Source organism: Coregonus lavaretus (genome assembly GCF_964263955.1).
Source record: "Coregonus lavaretus genome assembly, contig: HAP1_SCAFFOLD_4332, whole genome shotgun sequence".
Lineage (NCBI taxonomy): Eukaryota > Metazoa > Chordata > Actinopteri > Salmoniformes > Salmonidae > Coregonus > Coregonus lavaretus.
In genome coordinates this window covers 29,993-51,449 of record NW_028160663.1, presented here as the reverse complement: position 1 = coordinate 51,449, position 21,457 = coordinate 29,993, and the positions used below count along the sequence as shown (strand labels likewise).

Genomic DNA, 21,457 nt, shown 5'->3' with positions numbered 1-21,457 from the left:
AAATAAAAGCTGAAATAAATCACTCTACTATTATTCTGAAATGTCACATTCTTAAAATAAAGTGGTGATCTTAACTGACCTAAAACAGGGAATTTTTAATAGGATTAAATGTCAGGAATTGTGAAAAACTGAGTTTAAATGTATTTGGCTAAGATGTAAACTTCCGACTTCAACTGTATATATATTTTTTTCTTCCACTGGTCCTCCATGGGAAACGAACGCACAACCTTGGCGGTGCAAGCGACATGCTCTATCAACTGAGCCATCATTGAGATGTAGACATATAGGTAATATGTTGTGCATGTACAGTGAGGGAAAAAAGTATTTGATCCCCTGCTGATTTTGTACGTTTGCCCACTGACAAAGACATGACCAGTCTATAATTTTAATGGTAGGTTTATTTGAACAGTGAGAGACAGAATAACAACAAAAAAATCCAGAAAAACGCATGTCAAAAATGGTATAAATTGATTTGCATTTCAATGAGGGAAATAAGTATTTGACCCCTCTGCAAAACATGACTTAGTACTTGGTGGCAAAACCCTTGTTGGCAATCACAGAGTTCAGACGTTTCTTGTAGTTGGCCACAAGGTTTGCACACATCTCAGGAGGGATTTTGTCCCACTCCTCTTTGCAGATCTTCTCCAAGTTATTAAGGTTTCGAGGCTGATGTTTGGCAACTCGAACCTTCAGCTCCCTCCACAGATTTTCTATGGGATTAAGGTCTGGAGACTGGCTAGGCCACTCCAGGACCTTAATGTGCTTCTTCTTGAGCCACTCCTTTGTTGCCTTGGCTGTGTATTTTGGGTCATTGTCATGCTGGAATACCCATCCACGACCCATTTTCAATGCCCTGGCTGAGGGAAGGAGGTTCTCACTCAAGATTTGACGGTACATGGCCCCGTCCATCGTCCCTTTGATGCAGTGAAGTTGTCCTGTCCCCTTAGCAGAAAAACACCCCCAAAGCATAATGTTTCCACCTCCATGTTTGACGGTGGGGATGGTGTTCTTGGGGTCATAGGCAGCATTCCTCCTCCTCCAAACACGGCAAGTTGAGTTGATGCCAAAGAGCTTGATTTTGGTCTCATCTGACCACAACACTTTCACCCAGTTCTTCTCTGAATAATTCAGATGTTCATTGGCAAACTTCAGACGGGCCTGTATATGTGCTTTCTTGAGCAGGGGGACCTTGCGGGCGCTGCAGGATTTCAGTCCTTCATGGCGTAGTGTGTTACCAATTGTTTTCTTGGTGACTATGGTCCCAGCTGCCTTGAGATCATTGACAAGATCCTCCCGTGTAGTTCTGAGCTGATTCCTCACCGTTCTCATGATCATTGCAACTCCACGAGGTGAGATCTTGCATGGAGCCCCAGGCCGAGGGAGATTGACAGTTCTTTTGTGTTTTTTCCATTTGCGAATAATCGCACCAACTGTTGTCACCTTCTCACCAAGCTGCTTGGCGATGGTCTTGTAGCCCATTCCAGCCTTGTGCAGGTCTACAATATTGTCCCTGACATCCTTGGAGAGCTCTTTGGCCTTGGCCATGGTGGAGAGTTTGGAATCTGATTGATTGATTGCTTCTGTGGACAGGTGTCTTTTATACAGGTAACAAACTGAGATTAGGAGCACTCCCTTTAAGAGTATGCTCCTAATCTCAGCTCTTTACCTGTATAAAAGACACCTGGGAGCCAGAAATCTTTCTGATTGAGAGGGGGTCAAATACTTATTTCTCTCATTAAAATGCAAATCAATTTATACAATTTTTGACATGCGTTTTTCTGGATTTTGTTGTTGTTATTCTGTCTCTCACTGTTCAAATAAACCTACCATTAAAATTATAGACTGATCATTTCTTTATCAGTGGGCAAACGTACAAAATCAGCAGGGGATCAAATACTTTTTTCCCTCACTGTAAATATACAGGTAGAGGTTCAGTATGTGTATTTATGTTTGTGGGGCTGGGTGTCCATAGGGACCAGGGAAGTAGTGAGGTCATCAGATTGTGTTACCTGAGAGAACTGAGCAGCAGCATTAGATGAAGGGAGGGGGTTTGACACCATGGGGCCGAAGATATCCAAGTCGCTGCTTGCTGTGCTAGCAGCAATACCATTGTTAGCAGGGGCCGCTGTTGGAGCATCTAGAGAGGGAGAGAGTTAAAAAAACTGAGAGAAGTCTAAAACAGGTTATACAGGGGAGGACAAAATGTACATAAGAAGAATGTGTATTGTTCAGGACTCAGCATGTCTGAATAACTGACTGGTTTACTGTCAGTAGGGTCGTATTCAATAGGCACCAAACGAAAGGAAACGGGCTGAAACCAGGAAGGACTACCTGAACTTGTCCAATATGAAACTCTAATTTTCGTTTTTCTGCCACAAAACATTTTGCTAATGAATACAACCCTGAATATGACCATTTGCTAATGAATTCGACCCTGGTTGACTGGAAAACTGATTGGTTTGGTCTTACCAAGGCCAAGTAGGTTGACGGGAGGTTCTGCAATCTTCACAGGACTGGCTTTGGGGGCTTGCCGGGTCTCTTCACTCTTCAGAGGTGAGGAGTCCAATAGAAAAGGCATAATGATTGTGAAAAAATAATAATGTAGTCTTGGAAGTAACGTGTTAAGCTTTTTCCAGACTAATGGCTAAATATGGAGGGCTTCGGTTGAGCATAGATTTAGTTCATAATGAAACAAAGATCCTGAGGTTTACTTCTCATTAGACATGTGAGGGATATTTCAAACCCTCAGAGGTCAAGCCCTCTTAGAGGTCAAAGGTTAGTTGCATCATCAGCCTTGGGTTACTTGACCACATTCAATGCATTGCTCAATGCTTTGTCTAGGAACAAACATGCCGGGAGCTCGACACCCAGCACTCTAACCCTAACCCCAAGGATGATCTACTTTTCACCAAGACATCAATGTATCAACACGTCAAAGTAACTACACAGTGAGATGCACCACAACAAATCCATTTGCTGGACATGGTGACCATGGACATTTGTAAATAGTTATATTAAGTACTAGTATAATGCCGGACCTGTTAACAGTCATGTTTTCCATACAGTTTGCCATACTAGACTGTTAAAGGGCAACTCCACCACTTTTCAACCTCATTTTCATTATCTCCAGCACAATACCAGTGTCAACAAATGTGAAAATGGCGCATTTCTACTTTTTGTAGAAAAAAATTGATAAAGTCTAAGTTCTACCCGATGACATAATAAAAAGTTTAAACATTAAAAAAAAAAAAACACTATGAGATTGGTGACATGGGGAGCAAGAAAATACCCTCTCTCTGGCTAGAAACATGTTGCAAGTCTTGAAAATCACAGTTTTCTTACTTTTAATCCTACCCTGTAATGTTACAGCTAAGCATTTTTTATTATCTTTTTAACCACAAATCATAGAAATTTGCCATTTCCACATATGTAGACAATGGTGTGGTGCTGGAGAATGAATATGAGGTTGAAAAGTGGCGGAATTGCCCTTTAAGTCTGCTCCCATTAAACAACTAAAACCTGACCGCTATAGAATGGAGTGTCATGATGAGTGGAACAGTTGTAATGAAAATAAATCTATAATGCTGACTGCAAAGCTCAAAAGAGACAAACAGGGAGTACAGTGTGATTGCCGAAAAAGGAATATGGGTTGGGTTGAGACAGATATCTTATAAGGAGTCTAAATATGTATCCATTCAAAAACCACCGTACCTTGGCATTATATGACAGCTTGGTTCCTCTATCAGTTTCCTTCTCTCTCTTGGTCTCCTTGTCTTTTGGCTGTATAGGAACATCATAAGAGGAAATTAGAAAAAAGCAATGGAGGAAGTGAGATATAGGCCTAATCTTGTTTGAATAATGTTCCAAAATGTTTAGGCCATATCCACAATAACAGTAACCCAGCAGCACCATAACCACCTGTGGAAATAGATGCTAGCATTGGCTTGTGAAACTACCTCCAACTGGACACAGAGACATACATATGGTATCCAAGAGTTCATCTGACTCTGGGGAAGTAGATAAAGGGCCTCATTGCCAAAATCCCAAAGTATCCCTTTAACCTAACACATAACAAGCAACACTTTGGAGAATCTAAATACAAATAAGACAGTGTTACACATTCTAGCACTATCCGCAAGCCATTTTGAGTGTGGTGTCAGAGATACATACGCTGCCTCCATTGGTCACATTCTTGCTGTAGTATTTCTTCTTCTCATACTTGTCCCTGATGAAGAACTCCACTGCTCTGGGGTCAGGGGTTAAGGAAAAAAATTAGCAATATTATAAAAGGGTTAAGTATCTGTGTTATGGGAAGCTTTTTGGGAACCACAGTGTGTGTGTGTGTGTGTGTGTGTGTGTGAGAGAGAGAGACTGTGTGTGTGTGTGTGTGTGTGTGGTTGTAAGGATACTGGTCTGTCTGGGGCCTTCTGTAGTTGTCTGGAAGGTTGGCCTCATAAAGCTGCCTGGACTTGGAGTTGCCCATATCTACTATGCTCTGTGAGACAAGAGGGAGAGATAGAGATAGAGAGAAAGAGGGGTGGAGGGTGGATAGTGAAACAGCAGGAGGGACATGATAAGTATGGGTTAATAAGGCAACTTTGTATTCGGCCAGTAGGATATACAAGAAAGAGAGGTGTCAGTGTCAATAAATATAGGTCAATATATGACATCCCAAATGTCCAATTTATGAATATTATAAATCTTGGACATTGGCTAGTTACCTGTATTTGTGCTACTGTCCATTGGTCCAGGTTGACAGATTTTACCCGTGATATGTGTACCCCAAGATTCCTGTGGATGCCAGCACATCGGATACAGATAAACACTCCCAGGTTCCATGATGCCCATCTTGGACCTGGCAGGCAGAGACAGCGTCGTACTCGTTAGTGCACATCGAAGCTAAATGTTTTGCAACAGAACAAGTTCAGGTAGTCCCTCCCGGTTTCAGTCCGTTCTCTTCTGTTAGGTGTCTAATGATCACGACCCAGGTAAGGGAAGATTCACTTATCAAAACATGTCTGTACCTGTGGGGCAGGTGTCACAACAGGACTTCAGATTGGCATGTCTTCCCTGTGTATTATTTTAGAGTGACATGTTTTGACATTTAGGGATAGTTTCCCAGTGGTGACTTTCATGGTGCAAAGGTGTAGAAACTTGCATTTACATGTATGGATCATGGGGTGTGGTGGGAGACAAAATGCTACCTAGCATAGCTTTGCAAGCTAGCTAGCCTAGTTGCTACCGGCTAAATGCTAAAGAGGAAGGAAGGTGTCAGCAGACTAGCTGCTACATACAGTTAGCATAGCATAGCTAGCTAACAACTCAGTCTGAGTCTGGCTAGACGAATAACTGAAACTGGAACAGTAATGTAACATCAAATGACACATAATTTAACGAAGTTTACATCGTGTTATATAGTTACCTTTCGCCTCACAATCGGCGCAGTATTTGTTGTCGTCCTCTCTCAGCATTTTGGACAGAATGGCCTGATGCTGCTCGTTGAGTTTCAGGGCCTTCTCTCTCTCTGATCGGGTCGTCATCTTTGCTGATATTCTGTTTGTTCTTTCAATAAAACTGTTTTCTACCTTGAACGTTCGTGAATTTGTAGAACTTTATGATTTAAGACCATAATCAGACAAATGGACGCCTTCGAGAGAAGTATAAAAAATACCCGGAACCGAAATTTCGTCTCCGCCCACAAGAATGCACGAACTCCTGGGAGGGGAGTGAACATGCTTAAACGGCTCTCGGGATTGGATGCTGGAGATGACGTAAACTGCTGACGCACGTCAGGGTTTCTTGACAATGAATTTTAAGCATTTTTCAATGTGTTGTAGGTTCAGGTTCTCTTTCCTTAAGAATTTCTGTAGATATATGCAAAAATATGATACAAGTTCTTATGTACTTGAGTTATAAATAGACTGCTGTGAATCAAGTACTGATGTATCAAGATGTTGTTTTCTGTTCTTCAGATTAGAACAAAGTGCTACAGTGAATAACGAATGTCTGTCTTTTTTGTTATGATTTTTCATTTTATTAAGAACAAATCTGACATACATTGATACATGGAAATATATACACAATAACAATTTAAGGTTTCCCCATATCCAAAGTATGCATAATCACATTGTGTTCCAGTAGCCAGAGAGAGCAACATCCATCTTTAACATATAAAAAAACATACAAAAGGTTAATGTATTGTGAAACATACAGGAAATAACACTATAAACCAGTGACGTATCAAGCCACTATCTCAATACATACTCATGATATTACTATACACCAAGCCTGGTCCAAGATCTGTTTGTACTGCATAACCAACACTTATGGTAGATGGCATGACAATGAGATGGCAAGACAACATAAACATCTGGGATCAGGCTGCTATACACGCTGACCAAACTGGATCCAAAATGTCTGACCAGTTCCTGTTAATAAAAGGTTTCCAGGCGGATCTTGAAACAGTCCTCTGGGTGTCTCAGTGCAATGCCGTAGCGCAGCAGCATTTCTGTGTACGGGGGCCAGAACGTCTCGTCTATCAATATGTAGGGATCGTGAGGCGTCTCCAAAGTCTTGTTCATCAGCAGCTGCACATTTTAACAATGGAAGATAAGGTTTAAGATTAAGATAAGGGTTTAAGATGACAATTGATGTTGTTGTTCAATTAGAGCAAGAGGTGAGTAGGGTTGTTTTTATGCCATTTGTTGTACTGTGATCAAGTTGATCTACATTACAAAGATGTGAGTGTAATGTAAGTGTAAAATATAGATGGTCATATAAAGCTAGACTATAAAGCTGCTACTGGCTCAAGCATGTAGCAATAAAGTAATACAAAATTAAAACAGAGCACCGGGTTGAATAATAAAACACAAACAATGCATGCGAACAGAGACTTACCTCCAGGATTTCATTGAGCGAAATTAGATTCTCGTTCAGCTCTTGAGGAATGTTCTGAAAATGGACACAAAAATCATGCCATCTAGGCTGGTCCCAGATCTGTTTGTGCTCTCTTGCCCAACAGACATGAAGGTTGGCTACACAGCACAAACAGATCTGAGACGAGGCTAGATGCCACTGTAGAAAACAATATGGGACCATTGAGGAACCCCTCCATCAGTGCCACATAATACATCACTTAGACTACCACCTTTTTCTTCTTGTTAGCGTTGGTCTCTTGTGTAGGAAGTGGGAAGTGTTCCTCCAGTACATCTGCCAGGGTCTCCATCAGTCTGTCCTGGTAATCCTTCATCTTCTGGATCTTCTTCTTGGTGTCCTGCAACACACTGAACGACAGCAGCACTTCCATATTAAACTCAGGATAGTTTTCAATGTGTTGGTTTATGTGTAATTTTCTATTATTCAGGGTCATATTCATAGGCAGGAAACCGAAGAAAACACTCCAAAATGTAGTGAAATGGGGAGGTACAATCTGAACTTGTCCAATAAAAAACATTTGTTTTTCTTTACCATTGTAAAATGTTAAATTTACAGTGTGCCCTAACAAACATGGCCCAGTTGTTGTCAAGTACCTGTGTTCTGATAACCTTTCGTTTTCCAGTCGCTGTTTGACCACATGTTCAGTGCCTGCCCTCAACACTTCCTTCTTTTCCTCCAACCACTTCTGTTCACTGAAACAGGAACACAGATCTATACTGTAAAATCTACTGTCTCCATATCAACATTCAAAGGGTTGGAGATTTAGAATAACAATCTAAAAGACAATCACATTCAAACAATACCTTTTTAAAGTCTCTCTCAGAGTGTCTCTCTTGGCTTGTGAGCAGGAGAGGACCAACTCCAGTTGTGAATTCAGCTTCTGTAACTGTGGAAGTAGGAAATAATAGTTTTTTTAAATAAACTTGTTGAACATGAATATGGTTAGTTTTCATAAGCATAAGGCTTTGTATAACTGTAAAATAGCTGATATCTGAAATACCTATATTAAAAGGTAACTGCATACAAATATATTATTGATATTTTTGAAAAATGTCCAACAGTAACTACTACTGTGGAAGACAACATCCACATGTCAATTTACCTCCTCTGCTCCAACGGCGAGTAACACCTCAGGATTTGTGGACAACACTATGGATAGAAAGTAAACCACATTCTGATGTTACATATGCTTATGTTTCAGTCATACAGTATATTTACAATCAATTAGTTATAAAGGAATTATATTCCGAGTAGAAACCAGACACTCACGTTCTGGCTGTATTGTCTGCCACTGCTTCAGCTCAGCTGCTACAGCTGTCAATCTATTCACAGACTGTTGGACAAATAACAGATATGCAGCAGATAAGGCAAGATAATGTAAAAAGTACATGCATCACACATACTAATGCTTTCATTCAGCTATAGGGAAATAGGGCAATCTCTGACCTGTTCTTGTGGGTTTTCATCCGAGTCTGGCTCTGCGAGAATGATCTCGTTCTGAAGCTGAAAAACAAACAGAATATACAATTTTAACATTAACACAATAATATCACATCATCCAAAGGTGTCTGTGCAGAACCAAGCTGTCATTGTAAACAGATCAGAACCAGTACCATCTGCAGCTGGGCAAACTGCTCTTCACACTCATTCAACAGTTCTGCCTGTGCAGCCTCCGAGCACTCTGTGTAGAAAGGAATGGCAGGTGGTGCTGGAGTATCCTGGACCTCTGACTCTGTGTCCAGTGGCTGTCCCTGAGACAAAAATGTCAGAATTAGGACATGCATGTTGAATGGATAAATTATTGTAATTTACAAAGGCTCAGATTGGGCTACCGTACTTACATTCTCCTGTTGTACCTCGTTGGAACTCTGAAATCAAGAAATTCTCAATATTGTTATCAACAAGTGGGTAACTAGTTAGCTCTGGTCCACGCGCATGCGTTGGATCTGCACTATAGCGTGGACCAGTGAGTTTGGCGGAACATTTTCAAAAGTAGTTTATTCATGTTTTGGAAAAATTACACCAGGCGCATACAGAGAAATGTTCGTCAGCACTCTACCAACATCTTTACTTTGGTGAGTTACGAAAATACCTTGAAGTCTTACTAGCAAATCAGATTAAGTTAGCTAGTTTAGTAAATTAGATAGCCAGCTTCCTCAGCAATTCTAATGAAAATTTCAGACAAACAAAGTATTTTTTTTTTTACACGAAAGCAGTAAAAGCAGGAAGTACTCTTAGCAGAAACATTACAGCTGCTAGGTAGCTACCAAAACCTCAAAAATAAGCAAACGAACGTTAGCTAGCAAAGGTTAGCAGTGAAATAGATAGCATTACCGACTGTAAACAAGTGATATCATTAACGTTACAAATAGGAGAAAATGCAGCTATTGGAAATCGACTGTTTATCACTTTGTCAAACAACATGTACACCTACCATATTTGAAATATTTAGCTGGCTTATTTTCTTAAAACGTATAGTATTTCACTATATCATACAGCTGTCAACTTCACGACTAGCTAGCTAGTTCATTTTCAAAATACCGCCAGTATTGATGACGTACCGTCTGGGCGGAAGTACTTCGTTTGAGAGCGTTAGGTCTGCGTAGTGCTACGCATATCAGCGCAATTCACTGATCTATATAAGAACGGCGCAAGTGTGCAACTGCAGCCCGCATTTGCTGCCAGACAAGGCTCCGCTGATAGCTAGGTGTACCAGTGTTAAGGTGTTGGGACAGTTTACAGTTACAGTTTAGTCATTTAGCAGACGCTCTTATCCAGAGCAGCTTTATGTAGGCCCTAACAGTTTGTGGGCACCGTTTGTCTCCGTTATAGTGCAATTAATGTATTGTTTACTGTTGTGTTATGTAGTGGCTTTGCTGACATGCATTCCACATTATTTATTTTTTGCCCCACCAAGATTTACATGCTAAAATTGCTACTGGGTAAGGCACATGGGCTACTAACAGCTTACTACACAACATACACTTAGTATTACTTTCTTAGTTACAGTATACATATCTCCCTGGCATATTACATCATTTATGCAGCAGAATACAATACATTTTTGGACTCACCTTGTTGTGCTGTGCTCACTTGAACAGGAAGGTGGCGCGGTGGACCTTTGTGGGCAAATTTTGTCATCAAACTTTGTCATCAAACTTTGTCATCAATGTCTGGCACTCTCTGGATTTATGGTGCTTTCAAGACAACAGGGAACTCAGAAAAAACAAGGTCGAATCATGATGATGTCAGTGATATTCAGGTCAGAGCTCTAGAAAGAGGCCGACTTGCAATTCGGGGTTGGATGACCGTTCAAAACGTATTATCACAGTCAGAGTTCGTTGTTTTCAGAGTTCCCAGTTGTCTTGAACTCACTGAAGTCTGAGATTTCCCAGTTCCGAGTTTCCAGTTGTTTTGAGCGCTGCAGAAGTCATGCTGGATTGACAGCATGGCCAATGTTGAATGTTTATCCTTTTAAACTTGGAAAATAGATCCTTAAACCCAGACTTGGACCACACATCCACTCCACTGAATAGCAGGCTAGTGATTGCTTTGCAATGCTTGCAGTTAGCCACTGATTCCTTCCAAACCTCTCATTGTTGAATTTGCGATTTCCAACTTGTTGTGTAATGTCTATGTCCAATGGCCGATGAGCACCGATGCGTTTTATATAAGTTCGAAATCGCATATTCAACAATGAGTGGTTTGGAAGGAATCAGTGGCTAACTGCAAGCATTGCAAAGCAATCACTAGCCTGCAATTCAGTGGAGTGGATGTGTGGTCCAAGTCTGGGTTTAAGGATCTCTTTTCCAAGTTTAAAATTATAAAACATTCAACATTGGCTATGCTGTCAATCCAGCATGATTTCTGCCCCGCTCAAAACTCGGAACTGGGAAATCTGACTTCAGTGAGTTCAAGACAACTGGGAACTCGGGAAAAAACGAGCTCCGACTGGCAAAATAGGTTTCGAATGGTCATCCAACTCGGAATTGTAAGTCGGGAACTCTGGCCTCTTTCTAGAGCTACGACCTGAAGATCACTGACATCATCATGATTCGACCTTGTTTTTTTTTTCAAAGTTCCCAGTTGTCTTGAAAGCACCATAAGTCGCGAGAATGCCAGACTTTGATGACAAAGTTTGATGACAAAATTTGCCCAGGAAGGACCGCAGCGCCACCTTCCTGTTCAACTGAGCACAGCACAACAAGGTGAGTCCAAAAATGTATTGTATGCTGCTGCGTAAATGATGTAATATGCCAGGGAGATATGTCTACTGTAGCTAAGAAAGTAATACTAAGTGTATGTTGTGTAGTAAACTGTTAGTAGCCCATGTGCCTCACCCTAATAATTTGGTCTATTTTCCCCTCTTAATTTCGCCTACTGTTCTGACTTGGTGGTGCACATGTAGCCTATAACCTGTTTTAGAGAAATGTATTCATGGAATATTGTAAGAGCTTTTATTGTCTGCTTATATGCTCCCTTTATTTATCCTACGGTTCTGACTTGGTGTACAGGGAGAACACTGTAAGAACGGCCCATGTTCTGAATTCTGTCGCTGTACATTTCAAAAGTGCTGAACAAGTAGTTATATTGACTACGTCCATCCTAGATCACTCATTAATGTCTTAATCGAAATTACGGATTGCCTCTTATCTGCTTGTCGTCCCGTTATGCCATAGTTTGTACATCTCAATTGTCAGTAGAAACCACATTTGTTTACGCAAGTCAGTCATATCCGCTATGTTTTTTTTAAAGGCAGTAAATTAGGCTGAATGAACTGCTTTGCTGCCAGACAAGGCTCCGCTGATAGCCAGGTCTAGCAGTGGTAGGGTGTTGGGACTGCTGTTGGGACTCTGCTGTTGGGACAGCTTTATGTAGGCCCTAACAGTTTGTGGGCACCGTTTATCACCGTTATAATGCAATTAATGTATTGTTTAGTGTTGTGTTGTGTAGTGGCTTTGCTGGCATGCATCCCCCAATTTATTTATTTTTTCCCCCACCAAGATTTACATGCTAAAATCGCCACTGTACGCTATCAAACAGTTCCTCACATGCAGCTCTTCTAACGTTGTGCATGTACAGTGAGGGAAAAAAGTATTTGATCCCCTGCTGATTTTGTACGTTTGCCCACTGACAAAGAAATTATCAGTCAATAATTTTAATGGTAGGTTTATTTGAACAGTGACAGACAGAATAACAACAAAAAAATCCAGAAAAACGCATGTCAAAAATGTTATGAATTGATTTGCATTTTAATGAGGGAAATAAGTATTTGACCCCTCTGCAAAACATGACTTAGTACTTGGTGGCAAAACCCTTGTTGGCAATCACAGAGGTCAGACGTTTCTTGTAGTTGGCCACCAGGTTTGCACACATCTCAGGAGGGATTTTGTCCCACTCCTCTTTGCAGATCTTCTCCAAGTTATTAAGGTTTCGAGGCTGACGTTTGGCAACTCGAACCTTCAGCTCCCTCCACAGATTGTCTATGGGATTAAGGTCTGGAGACTGGCTAGGCCACTCCAGGACCCTAATGTGCTTCTTCTTGAGCCACTCCTTTGTTGCCTTTACCGTGTATTTTGGGTCATTGTCATGCTGGAATACCCATCCACGACCCATTTTCAATGCCCTGGCTGAGGGAAGGAGGTTCTCACTCAAGATTTGACGGTACATGGCCCCGTCCATCGTCCCTTTGATGCAGTGAAGTTGTCCTGTCCCCTTAGCAGAAAAACACCCCCAAAGCATAATGTTTCCACCTCCATGTTTGACGGTGGGGATGGTGTTCTTGGGGTCATAGGCAGCATTCCTCCTCCTCCAAACACGGCAAGTTGAGTTGATGCCAAAGAGCTCGATTTTGGTCTCATCTGACCACAACACTTTCACCCAGTTCTCCTCTGAATCATTCAGATGTTCATTGGCAAACTTCAGACGGGCCTGTATATGTGCTTTCTTGAGCAGGGGGACCTTGCGGGCGCTGCAGGATTTCAGTCCTTCATGGTGTAGTGTGTTACCAATTGTTTTCTTGGTGACTATGGCACCAGCTGCCTTGAGATCATTGACAAGATCCTCCAGTGTAGTTCTGGGCTGATTCCTCACCGTTCTCATGATCATTGCAACTCCACGAGGTGAGATCTTGCATGGAGCCCCAGGCCGAGGGAGATGGACAGTTATTTTGTGTTTCTTCCATTTGCGAATAATCGCAGCAACTGTTGTCACCTTCTCACCAAGCTGCTTGGCGATGGTCTTGTAGCCCATTCCAGCCTTGTGTAGGTCTACAATCTTGTCCCTGACATCCTTGGAGAGCTCTTTGGTCTTGGCCATGGTGAAGAGTTTGGAATCTGATTGATTGCTTCTGTGGACAGGTGTATTTTATACAGGTAACAAGCTGAGATTAGGAGCACTGCCTTTAAGTGTGTGCTCCTAATCTCAGCTCGTTACCTGTATAAAAGACACCTGGGAGCCAGAAATCTTTCTGATTGAGAGGGGGTCAAATACTTATTTCCCTCATTAAAATGCAAATAAATTTATAACATTTTTGACATGCGTTTTTCTGGATTTTTTTGTTGTTATTCTGTCTCTCACTGTTCAAGTAAACCTACCATTAAAATTATAGACTGATAATTTCTTTGTCAGTGGGCAAACGTACAAAATCAGCAGGGGATCAAATACTTTTTTCCCTCACTGTACCTTATCTGTTGTCCATGCAATATGTGGGCAAAACCAGTAGACTGAGAGAAATTAACCTAAATCCACTATTGCACGTCATTTCTCAGAGGCCGGTCAACCTGTCTCCTCCATGCTATACAGCAGATAAAACGTTCACGTAGGGTTGGTAATCTTGAATTTAGTCATCTCCAGACAGAATGCAGGTGGATGTTCTATTTAAAAACTCTCCACCCATCAGGCATGAATGAAGAATTGTTATTATAGTGTTTTCTGTAACTGGTATATTGCCTGTTATTGGTGTTCGATACCCCCATCTAGTGGTATCACTAGCTCCCTACTCTTATTCAGAGGAAATGTTACATTTACATTACATTTTAGTCATTTAGCAGACGCTCTTATCCAGAGCGACTTACAGTTAGTGAGTGCATACATTTTTAATACTGGAATCAAACCCACAACCCTGGCGTTGCAAATGGCATGCTCTACCAACTGAGCTACATCCCTGCCGGCCATTCCCTCCCCTACCCTGGACGACGCTGGGCCAATTGTGCGCCGCCCCATGGGTCTCCCAGTCGCGGCCGGCTACGACAGAGCCTGGATTCGAACCAGGATCTCTAGTGGCACAGCTAGCACTGCGATGCAATGCCTTAGACCACTTCACCACTCGGGAGGACAATGTTCACATGATATATGTAAAAGCAATAATGTATGATATTTCTCTGTCTGTTCTTGTATTTTTTGTATATAATGTAGATGCATTCTATTGTACTAGGTACTGATTCATAGATTTTCTGACGTGTTTTCTTGCTTGATCATGTGACACGCAATTATCCTTGAAATAGAAGCCAGGTGTGTTTGCCAACGATTAACCCTGATGATGGCCTGAGGCCGAAACTTTTGTGTTTTGTTTTCACTTTTTATGATTTTTTAACAAATCTTTATTTTGCATTCAAGCCTCAGTTTTTGATTTATTCATTTTTTCGAGAGTGTGCAGATCTCCATCTCTTCCAGTATTCTTATTTTGACTCCTACGCACTTGGAACAGACACTATTCTGCAGTAAGGACCTTAAAAGAGCGCAAATGGCCTCTTATAATTTTTTAAAAAAGCAGTCATTGAATATCCCTTTGAGCATGGTGCAGTTATTAATTTTACACTGGATGGTGTATCAGTACACTCAGTCATTACAAAGATGCAAGTGCCCTTCCTAAATCAGTTGCCTGAGAGAAAGAAAACTGCTCAGGGATTTGGTGATTTTAAAACAGTTACAGAGTTTGTAATGGCTGTGATAGGAGAACAAATTTGAATTGATCCTCAGTTATTTCTCACATGCACCGAATTCAACAGGTGTAGACCTTACCGTGAAATGCTTACTTACAAGTCCTTAACCAACAATGCAGTTCAAGAAATAGAGTTAAGAAAATATTTACTAAATAAACAAAATAAAAAATTAAAAGTAACACAATAAAATTACATAACAATAACGAGGCTATATACAGGGGGTACCGGTACCGAGTCAATGTGCGGGGGTAAAGGTTAGTCGAGGTAGTTTGTACATGTAGGTTGGGGTAAAGTGACTATGCATAGATAATAAACAGTGAGTAGCAGCAGTGTAAAAACAAAGGGGGGATCAATGGAAATAGTCCGGTTGGCCATTTGATTAATTGTTCAGCAGTCTTATAGCTTGGGGGTAGAAGCTGTTAAGGAGCCTTTTGGACCTAGACTTGGCGCTCCGGTGCCACTTGCCATGCGGTAGCAGAGAGAAGAGTCTATGACTTGGGTGACTGGAGTCTTTGAAAAATGTTTGGGCCTTCCTCTGACACCGCCTAGTATATAGGTCCTGGATGGCAGGAAGCTTGGCCCCAGTGATGTATTGGGCCATACGCACTACCCTCTGTAGCGCCTTACGGTCGGATGCCGAGCAATTGCCATACCAGGCAGTGATGCACCCGTTCAGGATGCTTTCGATGGTGCAGCTGTAGAACTTTTTGAGGACCCATGCCAAATCTTTTCAGTCTCCTGAGGGGGAAAAGGTGTTGTCGTGCCCTCTTCACGACTGTCTTGGTGTGTTTGGACCATGATAGTTTGTTGGTGATGTGGACACCAAGGAACTTGAAACTCTCGACACGCTCCACTACAGCCCTGTTGATGTTAATGGGGGCCTGTTCGGCCCTCCTTTTCCTGTAGTCCACAATCATCTCCTTTGTCTTGATCACATTGTTGTCTCTGATCTCCTCCCTATAGGCTGTCTCATCGTTGTCGGTGATCAGGCCTACCACTGTTGTGTCGTCAACAAACTTAATGATGGTGTTGGAGTCGTGCTTGGCCACACAGTCGTGGATGAACTGGGAGTACAGGAGGGGACTAAGCACGCACCCCTGAGGGGCCCCGGTGTTGAGGAGCAGCGTGGCAGATGTGTTGTTGCCTACCCTTACCACCTGGGGGTGGCCCGTCAGGAAATGCAGGATCCAGTTGTAGAGGGAGGTGTTTAGTCCCAGGGTCCTTAGCTTAGTGATGAGCTTTGTGGGCACTATGGTGTTGAATGCTGAGCTGTAGTCAATGAACAGCATTCTCACATACAGTGCCTTGTATTCATCCCCCTTGGCGTTTTTCCTATTTTGTTGCATTACAACCTGTAATTTAAATGGATTTTTATTTGGATTTCATGTAATGGACATACACAAAATAGTCAAAATTGGTGAAGTGAAATTTAAAAAATAACTTGTTTAAAAAAAGTCTAAAAATAAATAACGGAAAAGTGGTGTGTGCATATGTATTCACCCCCTTTGCTATGAAGCCCCTAAATAAGATCTGGTGCAACCAATTACCTTCAGAAGTCACATAATTAGTTAGATTGCACACAGGTGGACTTTATTTAAGTGTCACATGATCTGTCACATGATCTCAGTATATATACACCTGTTCTAAAAGCCCCCAGAGTCTGCAACACCACTAAGCAAGGGGCACCACCAAGACCAAGGAGCTCTCCAAACAGGTCAGGGACAAAGTTGTGGAGAAGTACAGATCAGGGTTGGGTTATAAAAAAAATATCAGAAACTTTGAACATCCCACAGAGCACCATTAAATCCATTATAAAAAAAAAAATGAAAGAATATGGCACCACAACAAACCTGCCAAGAGAGGGCCGCCCACCAAAACTCACGGACCAGGCAAGGAGAGCATTAATCAGAGAAGCAACAAAGAGACCAAAGATAACCCTGAAGGAGCTGCAAAGCTCCACAGCGGAGATTGGAGTATCTGTCCATAGGACCACTTTAAGCCGTACACTCCACAGAGCTGGGCTTTACGGTAGAGTGGCCAGAAAAAAGCCATTGCTTAAAGAAGAAAATAAGCACACAGTCGTCCGGAACAGCTGGTGCTCCCATGCATGCTTCAGTGTTGCTTCCCTCGAAGCGAGCATAAAATGCATTTAGCTCGTCTGGTAGACTTGTATCACTGTGCAGCTCGCGGCTGGGTTTCCCTTTGTAGTCCGTAATAGTTTGCAAGCCCTACCACATCCGACGAGCATCAGAGTCCTGTATTAACGCTTTGCCTGTTTGATGGTTCGTCTGAGGGCATAGCGGGATTTCTTATAAGCGTCCAGATTAGTGTCCCACTCCTTGAAAGCGGCAGCTCTAGCCTTTAGCTCGGTGTGGATGTTGCCTGTAATCCATGGCTTCTGGTTTGGATATGTATGTACGGTCACTGTGGGGACGACGTCGTCAATGCACTTATTGATGAAGCTGGTGACTGAGGTGGTATACTCCTCAATGCGATTGGATAAATCACGGAACATATTCCAGTCTGTGCTAGCAAAACAGTCCTGTAGCGTAGCATCCACGTCATCTGACCACTTCCATATTGAGCGAGTCACTGGTACTTCCTGCTTTAGTGTTTGCTTGTAAGCAGGAATCAGGAGGATAGAATTATGGTCAGATTTGCCTAATAGAGGGTGAGGGAGAGCTTTGTATGCATCTCTGTGTGTGGAGTAAAGGTGGTATAGAGTTTTTTTTCCACTGGTTGCACGTGACATGCTGTTAGAAATTAGGTTAAATGGATTTACGTTTGCCTGCATTAAAGTTCCCGGCCACCACTAGGAGAGCCGCTTCTGGATGAGCATTTTCTTGTTTGCAAATGGCCTTATTCAGCTCGTTGAGTGCGGTCTTAGTGCCAGCATCAGTTTGTGGTGGTAAATAGACGGCTACGAATATTATAGATGAGAACTCTCTTGGTAGATAGTGTGGTCTACAGCTTATCATGAGCAATACCTTGAGACTTCTTTAATATTAGATATCGCGCACCAGCTGTTATTGACAAATAGACACACACCCCCGCCCCTCGTCTTACCAACGTAGCTTCTCTGTCCTGCCGATGCATGGAAAACCCAGCCAGCTCTATATTATCCATGTCGTCGTTCAGCCACAACTCGGTGAAACATAAGATATTACAGTTTTTTATGTCCCGCTGGTAGGATAGTCTCGACCGTAGATCATCGAGTTTGTTTTCCAGTGATTGCATGTTGGCCAATAGACCCGATTTACTTACAAGGGACCCCGACCTTCTCCCTCTGTATCTCTGCCTTTTCTTCACGCAAATGACAGGGATTTGGGCCTGGTTTTCGGAGAGCAGTATATCCTTCGCATCGGACTCATTAAAGAACAAATCTTTGTCCATATCGAGGTGAGTAATCGTTGTTCTGATGTCCAGAAGCTCTTTTCGGTCATAAGAGACGGTAGCAGCAACTTTATGTACAAAATAAGTTACAAACAATGCGAAAAAACAAACAATATAGCACAGTCGGTTAGGAGCACTAAAGTAATACTGCAAAAAATGTAGGAAATAAACTTTTTGTCCTGAATACAAAGCGTTATGTTTGGGGAAAATCCAACACAACACATCACTGAGTACCACTCTTCATATTTTCAAGAATGGTGGTGGCTGCATCATGTTATGGGTATGTTTGTAATCAGCAAGGACTAGGGAGTTTATTTTTATTTTTTATAAATGGAATAGAGCACAGGCAAAATCCTAGAGGAAACCCTGGTTCAGTCTGCTTTCCAACAGACACTGGGAGACAAATTCACCTTTCAGCAGGACAATAACCTAAAACACAAGGCCAAGTATACACCGGAGTTGCTTACCAAGATGACATTGAATGTTCCTGAGTGGCCTAGTTACAGGTTTGACTTAAATCGGCTTGAAAATGTATGGCAAGATTTGAAAATGTCTGTCTAGAAATGACCAACAACAATTAATTTTTTTAAGAATAATATGTAAATATTGTACAATCCAGGTGTGCAAAGTTCTTAGAGTTACCCAGAAAGATTTACAGCTGTAATCACTGCCAACGGAGATCCTAACATGTATTGACTCAGGGGTTTGAATACTTATCTGATCAAGATATATTAGTGTTTTATTTTCCATTAATAAAAAATAAATAATATTTTTTCTTCCACTTTGACATTACAGAGTATTTTGTGTAGATCGTTGACCAAAAATGACAATTGCATCCATTTTATTCCCACTTTGTAACACAACAAAAGGTGGAAAAAGTCAAGGAGTGTGAATACTTTCTGAAGGCACTGCAGGTGAGAATGTTGTTTATTGACTACAGCTCAGTGTTCAACACCATAGTGCCCTCCAAGCTCATCACTAAGTTAAGGACCATGGGACTGAACACCTCCCTCTGCAACTGGATCCTGGACCTTCTGACGGGCCACCCCCAGGTGGTTAGGGTAGGCAACAACACAACCGCCACGCAGAACCTCAACACGGGGGCCCCTCAGGGGTGCGTGCTTAGTCCCCTCCTGTACTCCCTGTTCACCCATGATTACGTGGCCACACACGACTCCCAACACCATCATTAACTTTGCTGACTACAAGACGGTTGTAGGCCTGACGACGATGAAACAGCCTATAGGGAGGAGGTCAGTGACCTGGCAGTGTGGTGCCAGGACAACAACCTCTCCCTCAATGTCACAAGACAAATGAGCTAATCGTGGACTACAGGAAACGGAGGGCCGACCACGCCCCCATTCACATCAACGGCGCTGTAGTGGAGCTTCAACTTCCTCTGTGTCCACATCACTAAGGGTCTATCATGGTCAACACACACCAACAAAGTCGTGAAGAAGGCAAGACAACGCCTCTTCCCCCTCAGGAGGCTGAAAATATTTGGCATGGGCCCTCAGATCCTCAAAAAGAGGGTAGGCAACGACACAACCACCACGCTGAACCTCAACACAGGGGCTCCTCAGGGGTGCGTGCTTAGTCCCCTCCTGTACTCCCTGTTCACTAGGGGTGTAACGATCCATCTACTACATCGATGTATCGATTTATATTCCTATGATCCAACTACATCGATCTGTGCTCGGCGAGTTGGCCTTTTGGACAACATATATCGATCTAACATTGTTTTAAAATGTAATAAATCGATTGTATCGATACTAGGAAATAACCCACTGGATTTAAGCACGTCAGACTTTATATGGATGTTTTTTCTTAGCACCTTTAATGATAAAGGCTTTAAACATTACTCGATTCAGTCTGCCTATCCGTGACGTCATCGCGCCAGCAGCAGCGCAAAGGCGCCAAGACAACAAAACATAGCATGGCGGACGACAGAGGAGAAGCCGACGAGCGAGAAATTATCAAGCCACCATTGCGGTCCTTACAAGAAACAGGAATCTAGGAAACTTCACCTGCACTGTCCAGTATCCAGGTATTTATTTCAGTCACACTGGTTGAATTTTTGGCTAAAAGGTTACTGAATCGATTTCAAGTCACTGAATCGTTTCGGATCGTATCGTTCTAAATGAACCAATATCGTCCTTGAATCGTATCGACAACCACGAATCGTGATACAAATCGAATCGTTGTTAAAACGAATCGTTACACCCCTACTGTTCACCCACGACTGCATGGCCACGCACGACTCCAACACCATCATTAAGTTTGCTGACGACAAGACGGTGGTAGAGCTTCTTGACTGGCTGCATCACCGCTTGTTATGGCAACTGCTTGGCATCTGACCACAAAGCTACAGAGGGATTGTGCAGATGGCGCAGTACATCACTGGGGCCGAGCTCCTTGCCATCCAGGACCTCTATACCAGGCGGTGTCAGAGGAAGGACCTAAAAATTGTCAAAGACTCCAGCCAGCCAAGTCATAAACTGCTACCACACGGCAAGCGGTACCGATGCACCAAGTCTGAAACCAACAGCACCCTGAACAGCTTCTACCCCCAAGCCATAAGACTGCTAAATAGTTAGTCTGGGTAGCTATTTGGTTAACAGTCATTCGGAAAGTATTCAGACCCCTTGACTTTTTCCACATTTTGTTACGTTACAGCCTTATTTTTTTAAATGGATTAAATAAATAAACATCCTCATCAATCTGTCAGTAGCTGAGTGTAGATGCGGTGAGGAAATCAAGCGCAGGAAACACGGGCGTTCGTCAACAGACTTTAGTTAACAAAATGCAGCACCAAACAGGCGAACAGCCAACCCAACCGGGAGGCAAAATACAAATTACGCACAACACACACAGTGCGTAAAATGAAGATAGCGCACACAGTGCGGACTCTCGGAAAACAACAAACACGAGAGTAATACAAAAAGAGCAACAGCTTGACAATAAACAATACCACATAACACCTGCCCCCACACACGAAAACTAAATAGGCAACCAAATCAAACACTAACAAGGGACAAGTGTACAAACAGACAAAACCAAACAAACATGAAACATCGAACGGTGGCAGCTAGTACTCCGGGGACGACGACCGCCGAAGCCTGCCCGAACAAGGAGGAGGAGCAGCCTCGGCCGAAACCGTGACAGTACCCCCCCCTTGACGCGCG

At 42.5% G+C, this 21,457-nt stretch overlaps 2 protein-coding genes across 2 annotated transcripts; both read right to left on the bottom strand.

The window, feature by feature from the left end:
* Positions 1-2,009: 2,009 nt before the first annotated feature.
* LOC311121583 (stromal membrane-associated protein 1-like) lies at positions 2,010-5,693 on the bottom strand (the record flags this gene model as incomplete). The annotated part of the gene is made up of 7 exons (XM_084196044.1): positions 5,423-5,693; positions 4,722-4,855; positions 4,410-4,495; positions 4,171-4,246; positions 3,712-3,780; positions 2,470-2,545; positions 2,010-2,137 (listed from the first exon to the last, which is right to left on the bottom strand). Coding segments are annotated over exons 1-7 (687 nt in total), but the record flags the coding sequence as incomplete, so codon positions are not given.
* Positions 5,694-6,038: 345 nt separating this feature from the next.
* Positions 6,039-9,490, bottom strand: cenpk (centromere protein K). Its single transcript, XM_084196042.1, has 11 exons — positions 9,371-9,490; positions 8,778-8,804; positions 8,550-8,687; positions 8,383-8,439; positions 8,206-8,269; positions 8,039-8,085; positions 7,740-7,822; positions 7,530-7,628; positions 7,148-7,283; positions 6,898-6,951; positions 6,039-6,587 (listed from the first exon to the last, which is right to left on the bottom strand). Exons 1-11 carry the CDS (start codon positions 9,371-9,373, stop codon positions 6,432-6,434), a joined length of 864 nt encoding a protein of 287 aa, XP_084052168.1. The 5' UTR covers positions 9,374-9,490; the 3' UTR covers positions 6,039-6,431.
* Between the last annotated feature and the right edge of the window lie 11,967 nt (positions 9,491-21,457).